This window comes from Ursus americanus, chromosome 18, assembly GCF_024610735.1.
Source record: "Ursus americanus isolate L20-20 chromosome 18, mUrsAme1.1.p, whole genome shotgun sequence".
NCBI classification, from domain to species: Eukaryota; Metazoa; Chordata; class Mammalia; order Carnivora; family Ursidae; genus Ursus; species Ursus americanus.
In genome coordinates, this window is record NC_142144.1 from 5,908,884 (window position 1) to 5,936,665 (window position 27,782).

Below are 27,782 nucleotides of genomic sequence, written 5' to 3' on the forward strand. Positions count from 1 at the left end.
TATGTATCTCGCAGGATACAGCGAAGAAGTAAAGATGTGAAAGCTTGCTAAATCAAGATTTTCCCTTCCAGCCAAGTATAACAGAGAGGTGCAAGTATTTTATTTATATGCAAATTCATTCCAAGTGAATTTATAACCCAGGGGCTTCTAAATACCATTCCCCACGAGGACTGTTTGGAGAAACGGCTGATCCCAGGCCTGGAGCAGGTGATTTGCGAGTAAGCCTGAGACAGTTGGTGGTAGTCCCACTAAGCAAGAATGTTCTCGGAGACTAACGGCACGCATGGACAGGACACGGGAACCAGCCTAAGGGAGCTCCCATTAGCTAAATCTGGGGGACCTTGAGCCCCCCAAATAATGACTTTAATCAACGGAGATACATCCAATTATAGAATCCGTGTGCCCGTAATAATATCCAAAAAAGAAAAGCAAAATTCAAAGCAATAAACCTCACTTGCCACCAATGAAGTACACTTCTTCATTAAAGAGAAAGAGCTAAGTACGTTCCCTGCCTTTGCAATAGGTTTTTGATGCTGCAGAAACCCGTCATCAAAAGCTTTTCTTCGTGGAAGAACGCGCACTAATCAACGTGCAGGAGGTGACGCAATTAGGAGACATACCATCATTCTGGAGCCCCTCATGAAATCACCGTTTCAGGCAAGCGTCCTCCATGGACGCTAAACCATGAGATGAGAGTGGATGGGAGACAAGATGTCCACATGGAACCCCAGCATTACCGCCACAGACCACTTGAGCCATAAAGGGAAAAACGTGGCCCTACAATACAGGTGGTTGTCGCCACCTTCACCCAGGAACCAAACCTACCATCAGGAACAGCAGGACAATCAGACATGACTTCCATCCTTGGTGGGGCGCGACAGAAAAGGCACACAGCACCAGCCATGAAATATTCCTGCCCCAAATGCTGGCCTCCACTAATCAGTCCCTTAGAGCTAACTGCCAGGTTAGGGGAAATACAGGGGGGAAAGGAACAAATTAATGACACCATAAGGAAACAATCAGATGAATCCGGAACCCAGGGTGTTGTACAATCAAGGCCTCTCCAACAAGCTAGTGGCAGGAAAAAAGGTAGAAGGCTCCAGATGTAAGCGGACTTAACAGACATAACGAGCCAATGAAATGCACAGCCCCTGATTAAATCCTGATTTGACAAAAACTGTTACCAAAGACATTTTGAGGACAATCAGGGAAATTTCAATTTGAACTTGGCATTGGATGATACCAGCAAAGTACTCTTCATTTTGTTAGAGGACATTGTGGGTTATGTCCAAGATCATATATTTTTTTAAAAAATTCCTACTGAATTATTTACGGAGAAGATAGAACGGGAGAGATGAAGCCAGTGGGGCAAAAACGTTAAGTGCTGAATCTACTTGGGACAAAGGTTCTTCACACCTTTTCTTTATCTTTAACATCTTTCATAGTAACTTTTTTTAAGTAAAAGTCCTTTAAAAAGGGCAAGTATGCCATGACTTTAGTGTATGCCCCAAAGCAACCATGGTGGGGTCCTTTTGCCAATTCCAGTCAACTAGAAGGGATATCGTCAGACAAATTCGAGAGCTGCATTCAGCCGCAGTGAGGCAAACACTCTGTGATTGTTAAGCAATGTCTGCATGGGTATGGGATGAGACAGTGGTGTCTTGCGTGCTGCCTACTGGCCACCCTCCCTCTGAATCATGGTCCTACCGTGTAATCCTCCATGAAAAAGAACAGGAAAAGAAGGGAATCGTGGAAGAACTGCCGGAGATTTAAAAAGCAAATACGTTTTGTTCAGACTGAGCTGGAATGCCGGTGCCATCATCCCAGGAGAAGGGTCCTGTGTTCTGACAACTCACTTGTTCGTAGGCTTGGAGCTCCCCCCTCCTCCTGTTTTGTCTCGCTTTCTAAGTAATGCTTCTCTTGACAACGTTCTCCCTGCACACAGGGGCTGGCTGGAGGAAGCAGCAGCCAAGACTCCCAGCTGGAGAAGTGGACAGAAGCTGGCGAGGTGAAGCAGCTGCCCCCACACGGCAAAGCCACAGCCCCATGATCACTGCCCTCTTCCCCCCCCCCCCAGGGTCGGGCCTTGTCAGGGGTCCGGAGGAAATCATAGCTGAGCAAAGCTGCCAGGAGGCGGCGGCCGCGCCACTGTCCCAGAGAGATCACACCCACTGTGGTGCTGAGACTGTCATTACAAGCTTGTCCTAAGATGTTCCGACAGAGGGACGATATCCGGGAGTTCAGGCTACTGAATTGCAGAGAAGGCTCGGACAGAGCACAATGCCAGTGACCCCACCAGGAGGTGGTGTGCCCACACAGTCTGCCCTGTAAGCACATCGCCGCTGGGAAGCTGAGGGTGCTGACCATCTTCCCGCAGCAAGGCCAGACCCCCTGTAGGCCCCGGTGTGCAGACAAGGCTTTCTGGATCCTGCAATGCGCCCAGGGCTCCGAGCCGAATGTAGGGAGCCTTCCGAGCAGAGAGCCCTCATCAAGCAAGCTCAATGTTTATTTGGCGGAGACAATGGCTTCCAGATGTTAGCGGGACTGGGGGCCCGCGAGCCAGCACCGCAATGGGGCTCATCTCTCTGTCACCGATAGGGAAGGAATGAAAGAGTTTGGCGCTGCTGCCCTGACCAGATGGCTGCTGCTAGGCCATTCGCAGCAGATAAATCAGGCCCTGAGGCTCCTCCCCGGACACTTGACAGCCAGGGTGGCCGAGGAAGCAGAGAAGAGAGGCCAGGGGGCCTAGAGGGCCTCAGAGCCATAGAGCAGAAAGCTGGGGCCCGACTGTGGGGCCTGGGTTAGGGAGCTCAGCGGACAGTGACGGAGAGACAGCACCAGCCCCTGCCAGCTGGCCGCTGCTGGGCACCCAGGTCCCGAGAACCTGTTCCGAGAGAGCCCTTGCTCTTCAGGCAGCTTTGCCGACGCCAGGCATACATTCTGGGCTCCACACCGAAGCAGGGGGCTCGAGTCACAGCCATCGCTAACTCTTACCAAGGGCTTCCTGGTGCCTGCCTGTCATGCCTGTCTCACTAGGCAGGGCCTCTCTTAACCCACTGTGCACAGGAGGAAACGGAGGCCCTGAGAGGTTAAGTACTGTGTTGGTGGTCACGCTGCAGACAGGTGGCAGGGCTGGGGTCTGAGACTGGCATGGGGCCCTAACCCTCCACCACGCTGCCTCCTCCCAGAAAAGTCCAGGATGAAGTCATCTCCGGGGCCTGTGTCTTCTGATCTGTTAATTGGAACCACCTGGTCAGACCTCCCCTCCTCCCCCACCGCCCACGCTCACTGCCTTAGGAACCACCTGGTCAGACCTCCCCCCCTCCCCCACCGCCCACGCTCACTGCCTTAGAAGGTGCTTCACCTTTCCCCTGGTTGATGTGCAGAATGTGGGCGATTTGGCACATCTGAACAGGCTGGCGCTAGACATGGGAAGGGTCCGGGCTCCCAGAACGGACTTCCCAGGAGCAGGGGAGGCTTCAGAATGAGGGGGTTTGCCCAGCAATTCCGGCCCACTCTGCTGGGGCCGGCGACAGTACATTGAGCTGGGTCTGAGCTGGGGGGATGTGGTGCAGGGGCCAAGGGGGTCTTGGACCTAGCTAAGCCCTGACCAGAAATACACACCCCCAAGGGTTCCTGCCTCCCCTGTCCGTTGAAGGATGGTAAGAGCTCCAAATACTCCCACCAGGGAGTAATCGCCTTGCTTTAATTACCCCAGAACCCCAAAGGGCCACCGCCACAACTGGAAAAAAGCGAAAGCTCAAAACCGCTGAGACATGGATGGATTCTGTCTCTGTGCCCAGCACCTGGAACGGAGCCCATAGCAGGTGTGCGGTAAGTGGGAAATGAAATCAAGAGAGAATGCAGAACGTGTCCCTTCTGCCACATTGGACATACTATAAAAAGGTAAAAAGACTAACTACACATGCACAGTCTGGGGACTTTGGCAACTTCTGAGGAGCCATTCTCTCCGCTGGAGCCCCCTGGCGCGGGCAAAGGCACTGTTCCCTCTCCTCGGGCGGGGGCGGGGCGGGGGGGGATGACCACAGCCCTGGCTGCCCCAGCCACTTTCTCAGGCTTGCTGAATGTCTGAGAACATCTGGAATGACACAGCTCTGTGTCCAGGAAGGAGAGGGATCCAGGCCCCTACCCAGAGGCCGCCAATCCTGGCCGCTGGAGGTCCCATCAAGTCAGACACATACTGCCAAGTCAGGCTCCCACAGCAGAAGGCCGGACACCATGGCCAGGAGCCAGTGAATTCACCCCACTTTCCCTGCCTCCAGAGAGAGAACAGGGGAGCCCAGACCCATACCTGGGCGAGCCGTCCCCCGCTGTCCTGCCCAGGTGCCTTGCTGTCTGATTTGCCCCTGACCTTTGGAACCAGCTCCCGCCCAAATAGATCTGCCCCCAAAACAAGGACTGAGCCATCCCTCCATTCTGAAAGGCCTCCCACCCTCACTTGGGCGGCTCAGCGCCAGAGTAGGCTGATATGCCAAAAAATAAAGTCTAATGTGTCGCAGAGAACCATAAACGCCATTTGTCAACAGGGAGTTAAGGCACGCTAATCTAAACACGGCCCTGGAGACCATTCTCTTCAGTCCGTAAATATATAACACAAAAAAAACCCTCTCCTGGAGGCTACAGCAGGGCTGGCCGGGGCCGAGGCCCGCCTCCCAGACACGGCCTCTCCTGCCTTCCTCTTCCCAGGGCCTTGGGCACAAGGGACCCGGCATCTGTCCATTTACCAGCTATTTACGGAGCACCTGCTCCGTGCTGGTGGCGGCAGGAGGTACTGGGGATACAGCAGCGAACAGGACCCACAGTAAGGGCCTGGCTCTTAGGCTGCTCACAGCCTAACAGCATTCGGCAATGCCACAGTTATTAAGCTGCAGTTACGTAAAGCAGTACCGGGAGCTGAGAGAGGGGATGAAAGAAGACTTCATCTTGATGGGAAATCAAGAAAGGTCTCCCAAGGAGACAGCATTTCAGCTAAGACTGGGAAAATGAGGAGCTGGGTGGGGGGGTAGGAAAAACAAGCTGCATGAGCAAAGGCCCTGGGGTAGAAAGACTTAGGACACTGAAGAAACAGCAGAGGCCAGTGGGGTGGCAGCAGCGAGCAAGGGAGAGAACACAGGCCATGGGGGCAGACAGGCAGGGGGCAGAGAAGGCTCTGGACCTCCTCCAGGGGACAAGCAAGAGAGACCTGTTGGTCAGGTTTGCTTTAGAAAGATCCAGTGTACGAGAGATGGCTCATAGAGGCTCAAAAAAGTCCACCGCAAGCATCACTTCCCAACTCTGCTCAGTGGCTTCACAATAGCAGCTTGAAATCAGCCAGGGTAGGACGATTTACACCATGGAAATGGGCATTCTTGTTCTTTTCAGGGAGGTGGTTGTAGATATCAACCAGCATGTCACTGGAACGATCCCTCTGGCCCCTGAGAGGGAACGGACGTGTGGGGAGAGGGAAAGTGGGGCCTGGAAGGGGGGAAGGGCAGACACCTGGTCTCAGAACAAGACAAGGACGCAGGCACCTGGTCAGCTCGGAGCTGAATGAATCCAGATCCCTGACAACCCTGTGCCTCGGGACACAGGGCCAAGCAAGCCCCCGACTGCTAAGTCCTCCAGCAGGATCTTCTGGCCCAGCAACACAGCCTGAATCTGACGCCCCCCTGCCCCCCACCCACTCCTCTACCCACCCCTGGGTTCCCTGCCTCTGGGGAGAAGCTCAACCCCTACTCCCACCTCTGGCAAACTTTGCTAGGTCCGTCCTGCCAGCCTGGACCATCAGGGAAACCCAGGGTGCTTCTTCAAGCTCCAGCCTCTTAACCTGCAAACCTGGGAAGTCTGTGGCACCTGCCTTTGGGGTAGACAGCAGGTAGAAGGGTCTGGTGAGATGACGTCATACAGCCCTGAGCACAGCACTCGCTGCACTGGCCACAGGGTGAGACACGGCGCTGCTCACTGATGACAACGACCCAACCGCCAGGCACAGATGCCCAGAGAGGCAGGATGGCCAGGAAGGCTCACCTCGGTCACCTGCTGCTTGTCCAGGTGAAACACCTGCCCAGAGCTGGTGGCAGCGATCTCCTCGTAAGCCAGGTAGCCGGGATGAGTGCGGTCACCACAGTCGCCTGTCAGCACAAAGACCACCTGCAAGAGGGACACGAAGCCTGGCTCAGGGCTTCCCTGGCCACCTTCTTCAGGTGCGCACGGCAGGACTGGCGCGAGGGAGGAGGGGCCCAGGGCGAGCCCTTGCCTCTCTCTGGGCTCAGGCGATGCATCTGTAGAATGGGAACGATAAGAATACCCACCCCGTGGGGACCAGGGCTGAGGCAGGTCAAGGGGGTAGCACTGGACCAGGAACACTTTAGGTGCTCAATAAATGGGAGCCGTTACGAAATTTCCAGCAAGGAAAGGAATGGAAATCAGCTCGCTCCGAGCAGCGCCTGGGGGCCACAAAGTGAGAAGAACCCTGGAGAATGGAGTTCGTTCCAGATGGGAGACCACAGACCAGAGAAGCTGTTCCCAGCTCATGAGAGCTTCACCCGAGGAGGTCACACGGGTGGGGGGCCCTTCCCCCTTCCCCGTGCACACCCCTCCCCCAGCCCTGGCTGTGAAAGCGAGAAGCAAAGCCCCAGCAGGGAGTCAGCCCCTGAGGCTGAGGGAAAAGGGCGCAGCGCATCGCAGAGACGGGAGCAGAGACGACGCCAGGAGGAAGATGGATTGCCCAGGCTCTGACAGGGTGCGAGGGGAGCGGGTGGTGTGGTCTTTATCAAGAATGAGCCTCGCCAGGCGGCAGGAGCCCCGGCGGGCGGGGGGCCCAGAGCATGAGAACACACTTGGACTTCACCAGCCCAGCTCGGTCTTGAGGGCCGGCGGCCGCGCTGGCGGGGACCCTGGGAGGGAAGCAGCCGCCCTCCGCTCGGCAGGTGGGGGCTCCGGCTGCCCGCGCTGGGGACCCCAGCTTCCTCAGCACCCCTGGAGACCCCCGGGCTCGAGCTCCCCAGGCCAGCCCACTCACCTGTGACTGTTTAAGCTGTAAGAGGCGCAGGACCTCCTCCTTCTTGTGGTAGTCCTTGGCGCGGGCGTCCGAGAAGACGTAGATGAAGGAGCCGGGGTTGGCCACCTCCACGGCAGCCTTGATGGCCCCCACACTCATCTCTGGGCAGTCACCGCCCCCCTGCAGGGCAGGGGTGTGTCAGGGGCTGCCGCCCACCTCCTCCAGGTGGGGCCCACCTAGGGACACCTCTGACACCAGCCGACGGTGGGGGAAGTTTAACTGTAGACGACTAGCACCTTCCCTCACTCATCCATGCAAGAGAGGCACGGTCCCTCCCATGGGGTCAGCACAACACGATTATTTAATCACCACTGCGATGAGTGCTACAAGCTGGGGAGGAGGGCTGGGAGCCCCGGGGCAGTGAACAGATGCCCCAAAGAAGCCACATGTTAGCCAAGGCTGGGAGGACAGAGGGTGCCGGGGGGCGGCCAGGAGAAGGAGCGGTGGGCATGGGGCAGAGGAAAGCATTCAAAGCCGCCTCCCCAGATCCTCTCTGTAGCCTGCCCTGGAATCAGCCGCAAAAAAGCACACGCTCCCGCCCTCCCTGACCACAGACAGGAGCTCTGCTCTGCAGGAAGGGAGTGTGTCCCCCCTCGCCGGCTTCGCCCAGCGAAGGATTTAAACGTGGTCACTTTTCAGTAATGCTTCTCTCCGGGGTTCACTCATCCAGCTGTCCCGTCTACCTGCCAGGCCCTGTTCTGAGCCCCGCAGGACCTGGCTGTGAATTAGACAGATAGGTGGGGTCCCTGCCTTCAGGAAGCTGCTGCTCTCAGTGGGTGGGACAGGTGCTGAACCAGGGTGTTCAGTAGGGCAAAGAAGCCCAGGTGGTTTTGGGGGCCTCCTTCCACTACCACACCCTCTTCCTGCCACTGCTTCACCCATTCACTAAATAATAAGCCCTACTATGTGCAGGGCACAGGGACTCCCATAGCTACTTGGGTCACTGAATAAAGGAAGGAACCCCAAGAAGTACAGGATCTTCAGCATTCCCAAGCTGGGGTGCAGGCCAGAGGCAGTGTTGGGAGACAGGTCATGACAGTAGCAGGAAGCCGCCATCTTGGCTCCTGGGTGGGGCAAAGACCTTGGCCTCAGGCTTGGAGTGGGAAAGGACCAGGTGACAGGCAGCCAGGGGTGGGACGGCCCACCTGCACGTAGAGTTCTCTCAGCTCTCTCTGAAACACCGCGGGGTCTGCCGTGAGGGTCACTGGGCCAATATCTGCAGGGAAAAGAGAGAGAGAGTCCCAGGTGGGCTTATATTCCCAGATACACCACCTCCATGGGGTGGGGCAGCAGTTATAAGATGTGCTACTAGGGAGGAAAGAAGGTGAAACCTGGGCCCCAGAGACCCCCCTCAACCAAAGGGGGAGCTGCCAGGGGGCAGTTTCCAGGTCTTCCAGGCCACTCAGCCCCCTACCCTGCTCCAAGCCAGGGCCTGAGCTCCAGGGGAGCACAGAGGTGAGACAGAGGGCAAACCCCAGTTCCTCTGTAAAACCGCAGTTCCCAATCTTTTCTGAACATGGCTGTCCTAGGAACCGCCCCTCTACCACCCTACCCACCACCATCAGTGGGAAAGGAATTCTGAAAGACAAAGAGACAGACAACTGTCCAACACCAGACTGATCATCGAGAAGAAAATCTTCCAGAAACTCCATCCACATATTAGCTCATTTAAAAAGAGCAGGGTTCAACTGCAAACGTAGGTGAAGACACGGGGCAACGGAAACTTCTGTTGGCTGCTGGTGGGAACGCAAAATGGTTCGACCACTTTGGAAGACAAACAGAACTTCCTGAAACCTTAAGCATGCACATACCATGAGATCCAGTCATTTCACTTCTAGGTATTTACCCAAGAGAAATGAAAACATTTGTCCGCACAAAGACTTGTGCTCAAATGTTCAGAGCTGTTGTATTCATGACAGCCCAGGACGGGAAGCCAGCCAAATGTCCATCAACCAATGAACAGATAAACAAACTGTGGTCTCGTCATATAATCAAACCCCGCTCAGCAAGAAAACTGAAGAAGCTACCAGCGCAGGCAACCACAGACGACTCACAGACATCACGCCGCACGGAGGAAGCCAGACGCGGAAAAGTGCACATTTCTATGGCTCCATTTATAGAAATTCTGGAACAGGCAGGATTAATCTGAGGTGGAAAAAATCAGAACAGAGGTTGTCTGGGGGCTACGGAGATACAAAGGGACTGTCAGGGAAGGCAGAAATGTTCTATAGTGGGATAGGAGTGTGGGTTCCAGAGGTATACGGTTTCTCCAAAGAGCAAAGCAAAGGTCTGTGCATTTCAATGTATGTAAATCTCACCTCCTAAAGCCCAAACTATAGAGAACAATCATCACGGAGTGGGGGTGGAGGGTGGGAAGAGCTACAGATGAGCAAGAACGGCAGAAGTTTGGATACTTGGTGATGGGGATGTGGGGATTCATTACACTACTCTGCTGACTGTATATATTTGAAATGTTCCCTGATAAAGAGATTTTTTTAACAGCTGTAATTGAGAGCCGCCTCTAGCATAAGACAGGGCTATCAGGGCACTAAAAACAGGGCAAGAATCCCGACTCTCCGTGTGGATGTGTGCACGAAGGGGGTTTTACAAGGTTCGTGGATGTCAAATTTCCTAGGAAAATATTTCATCTGAGCCCTTGGTGAACTCTAATCATGGACTGTTTTTAGTTCAAGAATTCTAAATTCTAGTCACCCTAAAAAAATTCCTATGCTCATCGACTAGTCAACTGACCTTGGTCCTTCTTAGGGAAGGAAGCCCATGGAATTATCCGGCATTCATCTTCAATTCTCAAGAAGAGGGCGGACACCAGCTCTTCTGCCCAACGCTTTAGGAACGATTCACCCCCCGGGGGTCTTTACCTCTGTGTTTGGAACTTACTCATCATACCCAACACCCCTCCCTCAGCTGCTCCAGTGTTTACCAAGCCCCCCTTCCCCCGGCCTCCCACTTTCTGAACTCTGCAGTAATTGATTCAGCCAAACCCTCATCCTTTGCTGACAGATCTGATTGGAATCCTGACTCCATCCTTCAGCCACGGGGCCTCCAGACCCTACTTCGCTGTCCCCAGGCTCAGTTTCCCCATCTGTAAAACGAGGCACAATCTCTCCTTGCTGAGAAGCATCACTGTGAGAACGCAGTGGGGTCAGGGAGGGACAGACCCCGCATGAATCCCGTGTACACAGCAATGGCTCAGCAAACACGGCCACGTGGCCGCCCATGTTCCAGCATGAGGTCCTCAAACTCCAGTGTGATGGAGAAAGGCAATAATTTTACTCAATGTTGGTTCTTTATTATATGATAATACATGTTCGATGTTTAAAAAAGGGGGGGGGCACTAATGATACTGACGTTTACTAAGCACTTACTCAGTCCCAGTCCACATGCCAAGATGCTTCCCGAGCATGACCTCGCTGAATCCTCCCTGGCACCGGGTCGGTCTCAGTCTCACCCATATTTTACAGAGGAGAACACGGAAGCCTAGAGAGGTCAAGTCATTTGCCCAAAGACACACAGCCAGTAAGCGGCAAGGCTGGGATGAGCCTGGGTCTGTACAGCTCCAGAAAGCGAGCTCTTGAGAACGGCTCCCTGTGAACTATACATAGAACTTCCCGACACACCCAAAGAGAAGGGAATTCTACCAACCAGAGACGGTCGTTCTGACTTTTATACATAACCTTCAGCAGTTTCATGCATACTTGTAAAGCCGCCGCTTACACGCATGCATACTATTTTATGCGGAATTTCTACTGAAATATAAATAACATACTATTTTTAACCTGATTCTTTTCACCGAACAACATACTTGGAGCAACTTTCCAGAAGGCCAAATGCTCAGTTTCAAAACCATTTTTAATGGCTACACAGTCTTTCCTTTGTACAAACGACTGAGAGCGGACGTGCTCGACCTCACATTGCTGTGTTTCCAGTTTTCATAATGAGGACGTTACCAAGAACCCCTCTAGATCCGTAGCGTTAAGCATCAGCTCAGTCGATGCCTCGGCGAATACTTCCATGAACACAATTACTGGGTTCCAGGCAAGGACGTTTATAAAGACTCTGGAAGCAAGTTCGGGAACCTCCTAACTGTCCTCCCCTTCTCCAGATGGGCCAGCCACTCACCCGTCTACCTGCCAGTGCTAGGGAAGCTGGCCTGCGCCCAGTTTTGCTCACATGGAGAATGGACACTGACTGCTCGTGGTCTGTGAACCCGGGGCAGCCCCAGAGGAGCTGAGCTCGGACTCTGGCCGGCCCCACCCTCCCCCATCATGGTCTAGTGACCTCAGCTACCCTCGGTTCCCAGCGCTGGCCCAGGGCTTGGCTGACCACATTTTCTCCCATTTGCGGCAACGTGAGAATAATAAAATTGGTGACGTGTTATCACAAATAAAGCGGCAGTTGGAAAGGACAGTCTATGCTCTTCCTCCCTGGGGGCGGGGGGCGGGGACGATTTCTCTCTTTCGTGGAGGGACAGTCATTGTTCAGGGGAGATGATTCTGTTCATGGTGCTACCTGGTAAGATAAAATGTTGGGCACCTATGTCAATTCCTTCTGTTTTTCTTTCCTTCTAGTTTCTTTTTTTCCTTTTAACAATTTTATTGGATTGAGAAACCCAAAGTGGGCGGCCCGGTGGTAGAGGGCGGGGAGGATTCCAGATCCACCGTACCTTCCATCGCCAAGGCTGTTCTAGGAGGGTCTGCACTCTGGGAAATCGCCCATCCTGATTCCCCCACGCCCCTCAGCAATGCTCAGTGACATCCTCGTCCCACCTCCTTATGCCCCAAGCACGCGGCCAGCTCCTGCTGAGGGCCAGGGACTATATGGCTGACACACACACTTGGAACATTTCAGGAGCCAGGGAGGATCCCCTGAACTGGAAAGCCTGGAAAGGATTTTAAGGTTGGCCTCCGTATTAGTTTCCTATTGCTGCTTTCATAAATTATTACAAACTCAGCGTCTTAAAGCAACACACATCATTTCTGAAGGTCAGAAGCCCTCGAGTCAAGGTATCAGCCGGGCTGTGTCCCTTCTGGAGGCTCTACAGGAAAATGGGCTTCTTTGATTTTTCCAGCTTTGAGAGGCCGCCCGCACTCCTTGGATCGTGGCCCTTCTCCATCACAAAGCCTGCAACAGAGAATCTTCCAGGGTCTCTCTCACTACCCTCTGCTTCTCTGCCACATCTCCTCGGACTCTGACCCCCCCTGCTCCCCCTTACAAGGAGGCTTGTGATGACTGTGAGCCCATCCAGATAATCCACGATAACCTCTCCATCTCAAGATCCCTAACTTAGGGGCGCCTGGGTGGCTCAGTCGTTAAGCGTCTGCCTTCGGCTCAGGGCATGATCCCGGAGTCCTGGGATCGAGCCCCACATCAGGCTCCTCCGCTGGGAGCCTGCTTCTTCCTCTCCCACTCCCCCTGCTTGGGTTCCCTCTCTCGCTGGCTGTCTCTCTCTCTGTCAAATAAATAAGTAAAATCTTAAAAAAAAAAAAAAAAAGATCCCTAACTTAACTATACATGCGAAGCCCCTTCTGCTGTGTCCAGTAACAGAGTTACATGGATTCCGTGGATTAGGACACGCACATCTTTGGGGGGCCATTCATGCTGCCTCCCACAGACTCCATCATCCTGTCTCCGGCAAGAATGGACTTGGGAAAAACCAATTTGGACCAAAAACCTATGCGCCAAACATAACGAAGTTGAAGATAAAGAGATCCAAAGACCCCACCTTTTTAAGGATGGAGAAACTCGAAGCCCAGAGAGGAGAAGGGAGTCAGTCCCTCAAGGTCAGCTGGGAAGATCTGGTGCAAGAGTTACCCTGAGATATCACACGGACAGTGACCCCTTCTCCTGTTCACCAGTGTAGGCCTCGGGCCAAGTTCAGTGCCTGGCACACGTAAGCGCTCCATGAATGCGGGTCCAGGGAGTGACGGAATAAATACATTTGAACTCCATATTGTCTGAGCAGCTCCAGGTCAGGACAGGGTTTCATTTCTCTTTATAACCCGTCTCAGAACAACACCGGGCGTACAGTCAGCAGTCCGCAAGCATGTGCTGAAGGCCAAGCCCACCCGGTCCCCAGGCCCTCCCACTACAACACGCTGCTGCCCATCTCCCAAAGAAACAGATATGAAGCAGAGCAGGGAACTAATGTGGTTATTTGGGGCACGCAGAGGAGTTGGCCATATGGAGGAAGGGCTGGCCAGATGGACGAGAGTGTCCGTGACCACTCTCGAGACAGAGGACAGGACCCCAGCAAAGACTGAAGGCAAGGGTTTTTTTAATGCCTCAACTTCTGAGACTACACATTTACACACACACACACACACACACACGCACGCACGCACGCACACAGGAATCTGGGATTTCTTCCTTTGCTGAATAGATCATCCCCAAGCTGGTTCCACGCACGGGGTGTTACAATGACCGGTCCCATCATTCCAAGGCAGGACTGGCTTCCAAGATGCAAAGAAGGGGCTGGGGATAGGGAGGTCTCCTTGCCACCTGTTCTCCCAGCCACCCACCCATCCACAGCTGCAGGCAGCAGGCCAGAGATGGATGCCTTCTTGTCATTAATTAACACTGGCCCACGGCTTCCTCTGCCATTCCCAGGACCCACTGCACATCATCACTCACCATCCTGAAACCCCACCAGGACAGGGCGCTCTCAGCAGGACGACCATTTCAAGACCCATCTTCCAGCAGGACAGAGTGAGGTGCCAGGACAGGGCAGGAGAGGGTAGGATACTTGACATGGCCCCATGAGAGTTTACCCACTGAAAGGGGGCTCTTGAGACCCTCTTGATCTCCTTCTTTCACCCAGTCCAGGCAGGGATGGCTCTGGTCAAAAGGTCTGATCACCTTACATCTTAGCATGCTGCCCTTCCTAGCATGATATTGATGATGACGGTGGTGGTGGTGATGCTGACATTGATGATGGTGGTGATGTTGACATTGATGTTGATGGTGGTGGTGGTGGTGGTGGTGACGTTGATGATGGTGGTGATGTTGACATTGATGTTGATGGTGGTGGTGGTGATGTTGATGATGGTGGTAGTGATGGTGACATTGATGTTGATGATGGTGGTGGTGGTGATGTTGATGATGATGGTGGTGATGTTGACATTGATGTTGATGGTGGTCGTGGTGATGTTGACACTGATGGTGATGGTGGTGGTGGTGATGTTGATGATGATGGTGGTGATGTTGACATTGATGTTGATGATGGTGGTGGTGATGTTGACACTGATGGTGATGGTGGTGGTGGTGATGTTGATGATGGTGGTGGTGATGTTGACATTGATGTTGATGGTGGTGGTGGTGATGTTGACACTGATGGTGATGGTGGTGGTGGTGATGTTGATGATGGTGATGGTGACACTGACAGTGATGGTGGTGGTGGTGGTGGTGGTGGTGGTGATGGTGGTGATGGTGACATTGATGTTGATGATGGTGGTGGTGATGGTGACACTGACGGTGGTGGTGGTGGTGGTGGTGGTGATGGTGGTGATGATGATGGTGGTGATGTTGACATTGATGGTGATGATGATGGTGGTGGTGGTGGTGGTGATGTTGATGATGGTGGTGGTGATGGTGACACTGATGGTGGTGGTGGTGATGGTGGTGATGATGATGGTGGTGGTGATGTTGTTATTGATGTTGACGATGGTGGTGGTGATGCTGACACTGACGGTGGTGGTGGTGGTGGTTACAGCAGTTTCTCTGCCTTGAGCACTTATTATTTTACAGGCTTGAGCTCACTTCTATTAATATCTCCCTTTTACAACCGAGGACACCAAGACTTAGAGAGAAGACAATGTCCTTAGTGAAGGTCGAGCAGCTAGTAAGTGGTAGTTAATGTCCGTCCTGGTTTCCTGGAGCCACCGTAACAAAATAACACGAACTCGGTGGCTTTATACAACAGAAATTTCCCTTCTCACAGTCCTTAGGCTAGCAGCCCACAATCAGGGTGTTGGCAGGGCTGTGCTCTCTCTGAAGGCAAATACCAGCAACCCTTGGCATTCCTCAACTTGTAAACACGTAAGTACTCTGGTTCTGCCCCCCGTCGTCATGGGGCCTTCTCCCTGTGTTGGCTCCGCGTCCCTCCTTTCTACGAGGGCACCGGTCATACCGGAGGAAGGGCCCGCTCTACTCCAGTAGGAGTTCATCCTAACTAATGACATCTTCAGTGATCCTATTTCCAAGTTAGGTCATATGCTGAGGTTCTAGGAAGGACACGAATCAACCTAGAACAACGTGAAATCCACTTGCTTGGCTCCAAAGCCTGTACTCTTTGCCACTGGCTATGCTGCCTTCAAAAACCATGGTGGCGATGGTGATGGTATTTTAATATTTTAATACGATTAACTGTTTTAATACTTAGTTCACATCAGGTGTTGTTCTCTGCACTTGGCACACATTCACTTAGAAAAAAAAACAAACAAACAGCAACCAAAGAGGTCGACTGTGTATTATTATCCCTATTTCACAGATGAGAATTTAAGGCCCGGGGAGGTGAAGTGACCTGCCCAAGGTCTTACAGTGCAGAAGCCATAGTGGCGGGATTCAAAGCTGATCCGTCTCACCCCACGTTCAAGGTCTCAGCCGCCGCCAAGCTGCAGATACTCAGAACTCGTTCCCTTGTTCCCTAGTCCCTCATTCGTGTTCTTGGAGGGGGAAAGAGGCTCGTGACGGAAGGTGGGCACTTGCCAAACAGCTGGGCAGATGTGGTGTGCAGTCCCTCCGAGCAGGGCCCGCCGGCCGGCTGCAAAAATCATTAAACCCATGACCTTGGCTCCACTTGGGCCGCCCTTGAGCATCTGAGCCCCAGAAGCCTGGCTCGGAACCATCTCGCCTCAGGCAGATTTTTTCAGCTCCTCCAGAGAAGGGTGCGGAGCCTCTGGGACATGCGGGGATACGCACACGATCACACCCAGCCCTTCACTCAGGAGATGCTTCAGCCCCTTACCCAGAATCCTGTGCCCCAGTGGAGACGGTCAGGACCACAGCCAGGCACCAGAGGTCCAGCCACAGAAAGACTTCATGTCATGGACTCTTCCTGGGGTCTGCCCTGCCCCCTTCCTCCTTGAAAGCAGGGCTTGAATCCTGGGGCCAATTCTGGGTTCGCACCTGCCCCCCTCCTCCGGCTGCAGCGTCCCCAGGCAGGGTCCCACAGTCTGCCATGATCGTGGGCAAATTGCATCCCCTCTCTGGGACATAGTCTTCCCATTTCTAAGGCAGGGGCTGGAGAAAATGAAGTCTAGCCTGTTAGAACTCCAACAGTTCCTCAGCCTGGGCTGGGTGAATGTGATTCCCTTGAAAATACCCACAAAGGACAGACATGGTGGGGCAGGAAACAGCTGGGCAAGTGGCTCTGTCCAAAGAACCAAAATGGCCCCAGGACCTTCCTCCACCTCCTCCTTCGTGTCCAGGAGTCTAGAATCCGATGCTCCTAAAGGCCTTCTCAGGAGTGCCCCTTGCCCTGAACACCCCAGTGGATCCGGGCCCAGCCCTGAGTGTCCACATCAGCCAATCCCTGCCGTCTTCAAGGAGAGGTCACATCCACATTCCTGGCAGCCTCAGAGCCATCGTTTCTGCTCTTCCCTCAGCCTGGAGTGCTCTTCCCCAACCCATCCGGGCTCTCCCCTACCCACCCAGCTCCTCTCCACTTCAGCTCAAACATCACTTCTATATCCCCACCTCTCAGAGCAGCCCGGGCCTCTTTGTACCAGGGACCCCACTATGGCTCATGAACTTGGCCCTTTGCCGTGGGCTGGGCTGGACTGAAGGTGGCAGGGCAAGCTGGCACCTGCCTGGCCCGTGGTCATCCTTCGAGAATCACCTATTGAGTGAGTGAATAATGGGTCTGTCAGGGATCCCTGGCGACCAGACTAATGCACCCAGCCCACCCCAGCCCCTTCAGGCAGACTCCTGCCCTCAGACCCACTACATCCTTACCCTGTCGCTCCTCCTCTCAAAGGCATCCCCAGCCTGTCTTTCTCTTTGCACCCCTGCCCTGCACAGACTCATGCCTGGAAAGCCCAGGTAGGAACACCACCCTTGGATAAGGTGCCATCAACGCAAGCAACGAGATTAATCCAGCTTACAGCTCACAGGCAGCTCAGAACGCCCAGCCTCCAAGGAGAGAAGCACAGGCCAGGCCAAAGGGCTGGACTCTGCCATCGGAGCAGGAGAGTATCGCATCTATTTCACGATGAGCGGTTGGTTTGCAGCAACGTCGCTCCAGGGTGACAGTACGCGCACACGCACACGCACACGCACACACAGTCTGCAGCCAGAGGCCGAGCCGCCCAGCTCACAGGCCACGCTGTGAGCTGAACACTCTGGCCTACCTGCTCCTCGCCCCGACCAACACTCCTCTTCCCCGAGGCAAGCTGACGGTGCACCTGGCGGCCCAGAGAAGATGCCAGAACTAACAATCAGACATAGGCAAGTTAAAATGGGACACCATTTCACACCTAGCAAATTAGCAAAAAAGGGAAGAATGATGTCCCCAGATGCCAGCAAGGTGAGGTGTGGGGGAAATGCAGTCTCATACTCTGTTGGTAGGACAGCAGGAGGGTAGAGCCTTTCTGGAGGGCAGTTCAGTGATAGCTATCAAAAGCCAAAGCGCTCATATGCTTTAACAAAGCAACTGCATTTCTGGGAATCCACCGTACAGACATGTTGGTGAATGCATATGTGTTTGTGGTCAAGAAACTGAAAGCAGGGCGCCTGGGTGGCACAGCGGTTAAGCGTCTGCCTTCGGCTCAGGGCGTGATCCCGGCGTTATGGGATCGAGCCCCACATCAGGCTCCTCCGCTATGAGCCTGCTTCTTCCTCTCCCACTCCCCCTGCTTGTGTTCCCTCTCTCGCTGGCTGTCTCTATCTCTGTCAAATAAATAAATAAATAAATCTTTAAAAAAAAAAAAGAAAAGAAAGAAACTGAAAGCAGGGCGCCTGGGTGGCTCAGGTGGCGAAGCGTCTGCCTTCGGCTCAAGTCATGATCCCAGGGTCCTGCGATTGAGCCCCACATCGGACTCCCTGCTTGGTGGGGAGTCTGCTTGTCCCTCTCTCTCTCTGCCCCTCCCCCTACTTGTGCTTTCTCTCCCTCTCTGTCAAATAAATAAATAAAATCTCTAAAAAAAAAAAAACTAAAAGCAATCTATTTTCCACAATATGGGAATGGCTAGATAAATGAGGACAGGATTAAGAGAAATGAAGATCCCTTCCGTCACATCTTACGTAGTCAGTAAAAACAGTGAGGTGGATTGAGATTTTCTAACATGGAAAGATATCTGGTGAGTCGTGTAGGGAAGAAAAGCAAGTTGCAAAACAGTATGTGTTGCATAATTCCATTTTTTATGTAATAAAAAATTAAGTGTGTGTGTGTGTGTGTGTGTGTGTGTGTGTATGAGTGGATTATACACACACAGAGTCTGGAAGGATGCAAAATGATTAAAAGTGTTCGCATCCCTTGAGAGTCATACTATTAGAATATTTTACAAGCGCATATTAATTTTACACCTTGGGGCCTAGCTGGCTCGGCCGGTGGAGTGTGCGGCCCTTGATCTCAGGGTCATGAGTTCGAGCCCCACGTTGGGCGGAGAGATGACTACAAAAGTAAATCAATAAACTTGAAAAAAACTTTTGCAATTTGGGGAGAAAGCTTAATAATTTAAGTTGTTAAACAGAAAGAGCTAACTAAGCCCTGATGCCAACACTTGCCAAAGGGCACACAGAGAGAATGTCCCTAACTGATCAGACACGCTATAACAAGATGCAAAACTCCCCAAACAAAACCCTGGCCAATGGGACCCAGCTGGATAGGAAAGAATCGTCCGTGACCCAGCAGGGCTTATACAGGGAATGTGGAAGTCGTTAAAAATGAAGGAATCCCATCAATAAGTCAACGGGAGAAAGAGCTTACAAATATCTCAACAAAGCCAGAAAGCCACTGGCTAAAATTCAGCACTCCTCCCTGTCCAGGGTTTTTCGTTTTGTTTTGTTTTGGGGTGTTGTTCGGTGTTATTTTTTTTTTTTAACCCTTAGTAAACTAGGAATGAAAGCATCGTCTTCGTTCACTTGTTGAAGAAAACCTCAAACCAAGAGCCAGCATCCCAGAGCAGCGCACGGTCAGAAGCAAGGCAGGGCAAGAGCAACCGCAGCCATCGTCTGCGTATTTATCGCTGTTCTGGAAGTTCTGGCTGATAAATAACACAAGACATTTCAAACAAGTGAAATATATGACGGGAAAAGTGAGACAATATTATTATTTGAACAGGCTATGGTTGCCAGCCTAGGAAACTCAAGTCATTACCCAAAAAATCAGTAGTTAAAAAAAAAAAAAAAAAAGACAACTTCAGTAAGAACGCTGGAAACAGAATAAATATATGAAAATGAATTGCTTTCCAACATACCAACAATACTCATTTGCAAAAAATGTAATGGAAAAAACTTCCTAATCAAAATAGTAACAAAAAACCAAAATACTTAGAAATGATCTTTAAAAGAAATGGGTGGAACCTATAAGAAAAAAAATTACAAATCTTTACAAAAGGAAATAAATATGCGAACAAAGGAAGAGGCATGTGTCCTAGATGGAACCAACTGAATTTTTTTTTAACGACAATTTTCCCCAAATCGAGCTTTCACACAATTCCAAGCCAAATCACAGCAGGAATTTTTGGGGGGAAGCTAAGTTTTTCTGTTCATCTTCTGCAAGAATATATGTTCAAGAGTATTTTGCAAATAAAGAAGATGCATCATAAGATTACAAATAAGGGACTGGCCTGTCACTCTGCAAATAAAACAGTCTGTAAGACTGAAGGCAAAAGGAGGGACTCTAGTTAATAAAGCTGTTTCCCGTGGAGTACAAGTTAACAAGCCTAAAACCACTTCTCCGAATACTGGACCAGAACCCTTAAGTAAACGTTTGGTGGACACTGGGTGGTGGGAGCAGATTTGTCACTGTCGGAGTGGGAGGCTGAAGATAAGCAAGAGGAGGAGGCTGGAATGATCTACGTGGTAATAAAATCAGAGTTGGAGACATCAGAACGAACACACGAACTCACGTCCAGCTTAATGCAGACACAGATGGCAACATATAGAAATACTTACAGAGACAGGTAACACACGGGTGTCTGCACCATCCCTTCCTTGCTCTGTCAGCTAACGGTCTAGAAGCAGTGACCCCCCAGTACGCCTAGCACTCAGCTCCTACTTCCTAGTCCCATTTTTCTTTTTTTTTTTTTTAAGATTGTATTTATTTATTCGACAGAGATAGAGACAGCCAGCAAGAGAGGGAACACAGCAGGGGGAGTGGGAGAGGAAGAAGCAGGCTCACAGCGGAGGAGCCTGATGTGGGGCCCGATCCCATAACGCCAGGATCACGCCCTGAGCCAAAGGCAGACGCTTAACCGCTGTGCCACCCAGGCACCCCCCTAGTACCATTTTTCAAGAAAAGGAGCCAGGGATTCTTGGATCAGTTCTTAGATCTAGGATTGGAGCGGGAAATATATAAGATGAGTCCTGAACATCCTGTAGTGCCGGAAAGTAAAACAGGGCTTGAAAACACACACACACACACACACACACACTGGGGGCATGTCAAAGGCACACAGAAGCCAACAGAAAGAGCTTCCGATGACCAAAGCTGGAAAACCTGAGCGAGAAAATAAAGTAGTATTGATTAGCAGTATTGGGTTATAACCCAGAGTACAAAATAACTCTCCGTGAGTCCATACTGAGATACAGAAATGACTGAATAAGTGGGGACAAGCCAACTCTCTCATGAAGAATTCCAAATGACTTACACCGATTCCCCATCCTCAGAAAGGTGGAGCACAATGTCCCACTTCTTAAGTATGGGCCGCACACAGTGACTTGCTTCCAAAGAGGACAGTACAGGGGCTCCTGGGTGACTCTGTCAGTTAAACACCTGCCTTCAGCTCAGGTCATGATCTCAGGGTCCTGGGATCGAGCCCCGAGTCGGGTTCCCTGCTCACTGGGGACTCTGCTTCTCCCTCTCCCCCTGCTCATGATCTCTCTCTCAAACAAATAAATAAAATCTTTTTTTAAAAAAATTTTTTGTTTATTTATTCGACAGAGATAGAGACAGCCAGCAAGAGGGGGAACACAAGCAGGGGGAGTGGGAAAGGAAGAAGCAGGCTCATAGCGGAGGAGCCTGATGTGGGGCTCGATCCCAGAAGGCCGGGATCACGCCCTGAGCCGAAGGCAGATGCTCAACCGCTGTGCCGCCCAGGCGCCCCTAAATAAATAAAATCTTAAAAAAGAAAACAGAGAGGACAGTTTGGAAATGGAGAAAGAGAAGAGCAACTTCACAGTGGAGACAGCTGATGACCTCAGCCACGTGATCAAGGTCAACAACAACCACGACCGGTCATGTTGATAACATGTACCCTTGACAGAACATAATGAGAGTGACATTGCTCTTCTGTGGTCTTCCTCTCCCGTCAGCCGGTCTCACTGGAGAAAAACACCAGACAAATCATGACAGAGGGAAAGACGTCTGAGTGATTCTCATCGAAACTGTCCAGGTCGTCAAAAACAAAGTCTGAGAAATGATCACATTCAAAGGAGCCTAAGGGCACATGGCAACCGAATGTAATGTAGGATCCTGGATGGGCTCAGGAAAAGGACGTTAAGGAAAAACTGAGGAAATCTGAATAAAGAACGGATGTTAGTTCATAACACATCGATATTGGTTGGTTAATTGCAATAAATGTAAGTACAGTAATGTGAGATGTTAATAACAGTGCAAAGTAGGTGGTGGGCATATGGGAACCTCTGTACGGGCTTTGCAATAAATCTGTAATACTAAAATAAAACCGTGCTCAAATTAAAAGTTTATTAAAATAATTTTTTAAGAATTTTTATTTTTTTAAGTGATCTCTATACCCGATGTGGGGTTCGAACTCACAACCCCGAGATCAAGAGTCGCACGCTCCACAGACTGAACCAGCCAGGCACCCCTAAAAATTTTTTAAACCATCAAGATGAACGGGTAAAGATGTGGTATATATACACACAGAATGGAATATTATGGAATACTGGAATATTACCCAGCCAGGGAAAGGCAATCCTGCCACCTGCAGTAGCATGGAGGGCCCCTGAGGGCATTACGCTAAGTGAAGTAAGTCAGGCAGAGAAAGACAAATACTGTACGCTCTCACTTACATCTGGGATCTGAAAGAGCCTAACTCAGAAACAGAGAGTAGAGTGCTGGTTACCAGGGACTGGGGGATGGGAGAAGTGGGATAGACACTTCCAGTTGGAAGGTAAATGGATTCTGGGGAGCTAATGTACAGCATAGTGATTATAGCTAATACTGCGTCATATACTTGAATGTTGCCAGAGAGTAGCTATTAAATGTTCTCACCACAAAAAAGAAATGGTAAATAAGTGACACAGACGATGCTTTAGCTAATGCTACGGCGGTAATCATTTTGCAATAAATAAATGTATCAAATCAGCATGCCGCATGCCTCAAACTAACCCAATACTATGTGTCAGTTACATCTCAGCAAGCTGGGGGGGACCAAAAAAGCAAAAAAAAAAAAAAAAAAGATTGATTGATTGATTGATTGATTGATTTAAAGTAAGCTCGCGGAGCCCAACACGGGGCTTGAACTCACGACCCTGAGATCAAGACCTGAGCTTCAGCTCAAAAGTCAGATGCTTAACTGACTAAGTCACCCAGGACCCCCTGGGGAAAAATTTTTTTTTAAAGAAAAAAGAATATGAGGAAGAGTTTGCCTTAGTAGCACATACTGCAAAACCAAATGACTATAACGTGCGCTTGGCACAAGAATTGCCGTATAACGAAACAGAAGGGAAAGCCCAGATACATTCTTGATAAAGTAATTTGGGATAAACGCAGGATCCAAATAAACGGGGAGGGGGGGGGAAAGGAGGATTGTTTGATAAAATGTACCTGAACAATTATCCCATCCTGGAAGAATTACATTAGATTACTTTTTTTTTAAAGATATTTATTTATTTATTTATTTATTTATTTATTTATTTGACAGAGATAGAGACAGCCAGCGAGAGAGGGAACACAAGCAGGGGGAGTGGGAGAGGAAGAAGCAGGCTCCCAGTGGAGGAGCCTGATGCGGGGCTCGATCCCAGAACGCTGGGATCACACCCTGAGCCGAAGGCAGACGCCTAAAGACTGAGCCACCCAGGCGCCCCTACATTAGATTACTTTTTATACCAACTTTTTAAAAAATTCTGGGTTCAAGATTTAAATATAAGCAGAAAACCGGTGGAAAAAATCTAGAACATATACCTAACTGATTTTGTGATGGGGGGAAAAAAATCTTTCTAAGCATGTAGGTGAAGAAATTACAAAGGGAAAAAGTCAAAGATTTTGCTACATAACATTTAAAATTTCAGACCACCAGAAAAAATAAATAAATAGATAGATAAATAAATAATTTCAGACCAGTGGGAATCACAGACAACACTAAAAGGCAAACAATCAGGAAAAATATTAACCACATAACAAAAAACAGTTAATATCATCAATATTAAAGTCCTCGTACTGACTGATAAGAAAACTACTAAAACCCCAACGGGAAAACAAGGTACCGACAATTTGCAAAAGAAGAAATTCACACCAAAAAAAAAAAAAAAATCTAGTGAACATTTGGAAATGCGCTGAACCTCACTAGAAATTGAAATATTTTCCATCTTTTGAATTAGGGAGGAAAATGTTTTTATCTTAAATTCCCAGCGTTGGGGGTGGCTGCCCTGAAACTGGCCCCTCAGGAGCTTCTGGTAGAAGTTAAAACTGCTGAAACATTTTGGAAAACAAATTGAAGAGTTGCCCACCCATTGGGTGTGTTAAAAATGGCCTCGGGGCGCCTGGGTGGTGCAGCGGTTAAGCGTCTGCCTTCGGCTCAGGGCGTGATCCCGGCGTTCTGGGATCGAGCCCCACATCGGGCTCCTCTGCTGGGAGCCTGCTTCTTCCTCTCCCACTCCCCCTGCTTGTGTTCCCTCTCTCGCTGGCTGTCTCTATCTCTGTCAAATAAATAAATAAATAAAATCTTAAAAAAAAAAAAAAAGGTCTAGGAATTCCACCACGAGAAGCTTAACCCCGCAGAAAAACCAGAGATAGAAAGATCTGCACAGGAGAGTGTTTTGTTTTGTTTGTTCTGCAACATTTTCATAATGAAAACCTGAAAATGGGCTACATTTTTAGCCAAAATGAAACCATTAACAAAATGCTAACTTTCTAGTTTGGGAACATACCATTTTTTTCATTTAAAAACTTTAAGAATATTTCCAAAGCTCGGGTCCTGGTTTCTCTCCAAACACTTGCAGTCCAGAGTCACTGATAGGCGCCCCGTGAAGACTGGTCCTCGGGGTTTAGGATGGGGGTTTCCTTTAAGAAAGCCCTCTACGCCTACAGCCTTGGGGGGCCTCAATCATCAGCTAAAACCCCTAGTTCTGAAGCTCCTCTCCCACCAAAGGGAACTGCACTGGCTGACTGAAAAGCCAGCCAAACCTAAACCACAGACCAATCCCTGCTCAGAAACCCTCAGTGGCTGCTCACAGCCCATAGAAGGAAATTTCAGTGCTCCAAACCCCCAGTCCTCAAGTCAGAGCCAGGACCAATCTCGCCTCTCCCACTCCCCCATTTCATTCCTCCTTCGCTCCCCCCCCACACCTGTCCCTACACATCAGCCACGCCCCCGCAAGCTCCATGTGCTCAGGGAGCCCGTCACCCCCCTGCACTACCAGCACCTAGCACTGGCCAGGAGAGTAGTCAAAAGCTGATACACATTCATTCGTGTTCAAGCCCTGCTCCAACATCACTGCTTCCTAAGAGAGCCTTTGGTCAGGACCCTCCCCTGCTGACCCATAGTCAGGAGCTGGTACCGGAGCTCGCATGTGACACATTCTACTCTCCACCTGCCTGTCTCCAGCAGGACGCCTGCTCCTTGCAGGGAAGCCTGCCCCCTTTCACACTGGGGGCCTCACAAAGGCTGTGCACACAGAACCAGCTCACTAAACACGGAGGAGCCCCTCTGCACTTGGACCGGGGTGTGTCCGTAGGAAGGATGTTTTGGGGAACAGGGCAGGAGGACGGGCGATTTTGAGGATGCAAGTCGCACACCTGCTCGGCATCCAGAGAAGGGAGGAAAGACTGGGGTGGGGGGGTTTCAGGAAGCCCACAGTCAGAGGGAGGCAGGGGAACAGCCCTCAGGAGCCCCAGCCCGGACCCGGAGACACTAAGCCTGGCTCCAGCAGCCTGCTCTCCTGCCCTGTGACTACAGCCAAGCATTTATGGGAGACAAATGTGGGTTATGAATCAGAAATGACATCATCCTGGCAGGTGGCTTTGGGCAAGCCCCATCCGTGTCCTGAGCCTCGGTTTCTCCATCTGTAAGAGAAGGGGTGGATTGGATGATCTCTCAGCTCTTTCAGTGTGATGTCTTTGGAAGTCCAAGAATGATCCAGAAAGGGAGAGAGAGCATTGGGGGGATAGAGGATAGTCTGAGCTGAAGCCCCAGGACACACCCCACACCCCTGGGTCTCACAACTCTCCCAACCTTGTTGCCCCCCCCACCCTGACCCCGAGGGGGGAGCTATTCTTTTGTTCCCAGAAATATTTTTCTAGACACCCCCCGCCCCCAGCCTCTGGGCTTTGAGCTGCAGAGCCCTCCAGAACCCAGAACTCCTGGAAGCAGAAGGACCTCCAAACCCAGCCTGAGGACTGCACCAGATCAAGTCACACCCACTGTTGCCCATTTTGCAAAGCTCTGTGACACGGTTGTGATTGATAAAGGCAAATTCTTCTAAAAAGGCTTACTATCTCATAGAGCCTTGGGTCACTGGGTATTTTCTTAGCCTGAGGCGCTCTGTAGTACCATTTGGCAAGGAATCTGCCATTTTTATTTTATTTTTTGGCTTTATAAAGCTATCATTCTGGATAGAGAGGCGGCTAGATGGAGAGACGTGTGATAAAGCAAACAGTAAAATATTAATCATAGGATCTGGGAGGCGGGCAGACAGGTGTTCAACGTACTCCCCGCTTCCCACACATTTTACTGGAAGTCTGGCATTTTTCATCAAAAACTGTTGACCAAAAAGCAGTCCCCCTACTCAGAAGGTCGGAGGTCAGCAGCATTACTCAGCAGCTGTTTCCCTGAAGCTCGCTCCCCGCTGTGGGGTCTCCCAGGGACTCTTTCAAGGCCATGCCCCTAACACTGAGCTGAAAGTCAAGTGGCTGCAGGGGACCAGGTGCTGCGCGCAGGGGTGAGGATCTGGCCTTGAGAATCGGGGAGCTGGAGGCGACCTGGATGAGCTGTTGTTTTCCTAGGGAAAACAGGTCGGGGGTAAAACGAGGCAGGGTGCGTCTGCCTGCCTTTGGGGGCTCTTTTGGCCTCTGAAGCCCGTGCTGGGAGCAAATTCTAAGAATTAACAAAAAGTAAAAACGCAAACCTCATCATGGGGTGCCTGGCCCTGAGCACGAACGCGTCTCAGCAAGTGTTGGGGACAGTTTCTCACCCGGGTTCATAAATGAGGAAAGCGAGTCTCAGGAAGGTGAGGTCACCTGCTTAAGACACACAGCTAGGAGGTGGCGGCACGACATCTGAACGCGTGTCCGCCGCTCTCGGTCACTAGCCCGACTAGGCAGCCGCCGACTATCCCGGAGGCGCGGGAGAGGGAGACCGCGGGTTCCCCCGGGCAAGCAAGGGGCGGCTTCCCCAGGTGCCCGGCCCGCGGACGCGAATGTGTCGAGAAGGCGCCCCCGCCCGGCGGAGCGGTGTGCGGACCGCCAGGTGCGCCCGGGGCGCGATCACCGGCGGGGGGCGGGTGAGCGCCCCACGCCAGGGCGCCCGGGGTGGGGGGGAAGCGGGGGCGCTACCTGGGTCGTGGAAGGGCACCAGCGCGTAGTTGGCGATGGCCTGGCTGCGGCGGCTCAGGCTGCTCTCCAAGATGCGTGAGGCGCCGTCGAGCACCTGCATCAGGTCGTCCCACATGGAGCCGGTGACATCGAAGACGATGGCCAGGGTTGCGTCCCCCGTGGGAAGGGGCAGCGCCGGCCCGGGCTCGCCGACCGCTGCCGCCGCCGCCGCCGCGGAGACCGCCAGCAGCAGCGGCAGGAGCGGCACCCGGGGCATCGTGCTGAGCGGGGGCAACCGGCGGCGGCCGCAGCGGTGGAGGCGCGCGGGTGGCGGCGAGCGCGACGGTCCCGGACACCCAGCGGCCGCCCAGCGCGCGGCGGCAGCGCGGCGTCACGCTCCGTCGGGCCGGTGCGTGCGGGACGCGGGCTCACGGCGGGTCCCCCTGCTGGGAGCCCGAGGCGGGTCCTAGAGCCCACCCCGTTCAGGGTCACGGCCCGCCTCCTCCGCTCCCCCCACCGTGACTCAAATTTTCCCGGCCCCGCCGTTCGCCCGTCCAGACCCGAGGTTAGCGGAGGACGCGGGGCGGACGGCAGAAGGGAGCTGGGGCGGCGGCCAAGGCGGCGAGGGATGGGGACGCGCGGGACGCCACTGACACCTGCGCGTCCCGCCGAAGGCCCACCCCGCTGTGGGGGTGGAAGAGGGAGGGGCAACGAGACAGCTCCTGTCCCAGGCCTGGCCACAGGGGGCCTTGGCTTTTGCTGCTCTCTCCACCCATTCCCCCTAAACCGCCCCCACCCCAACACACACACAGACACTGCAAGGCCTTT

General features: G+C 52.0%; 1 protein-coding gene across 6 annotated transcripts in view; it reads right to left on the bottom strand.

Moving 5' to 3' along the window:
- The window catches only part of HMCN2 (hemicentin 2), a 150,184-nt gene extending 122,662 nt beyond the window's left edge, over positions 1-27,522 (bottom strand). For 4 of the 6 annotated variants that reach the window (XM_087869268.1, XM_087869270.1, XM_087869267.1 and 1 more), the window contains exons 1-4: positions 26,976-27,521; positions 8,206-8,276; positions 7,022-7,180; positions 6,028-6,150 (exon numbers count right to left, since the gene is read on the bottom strand). In XM_087869268.1, the coding sequence (XP_087725394.1) occupies positions 6,028-6,150; positions 7,022-7,180; positions 8,206-8,276; positions 26,976-27,231 (609 nt within the window). In that variant the 5' untranslated portion in view covers positions 27,232-27,521. Of the gene's footprint in view, positions 1-6,027; positions 6,151-7,021; positions 7,181-8,205; positions 8,277-26,975 lie in introns of all 6 variants that reach the window. The other 2 variants (XM_087869269.1, XM_087869266.1) reach the window with 2 other exon arrangements.
- Positions 27,523-27,782: the final 260 nt, after the last annotated feature.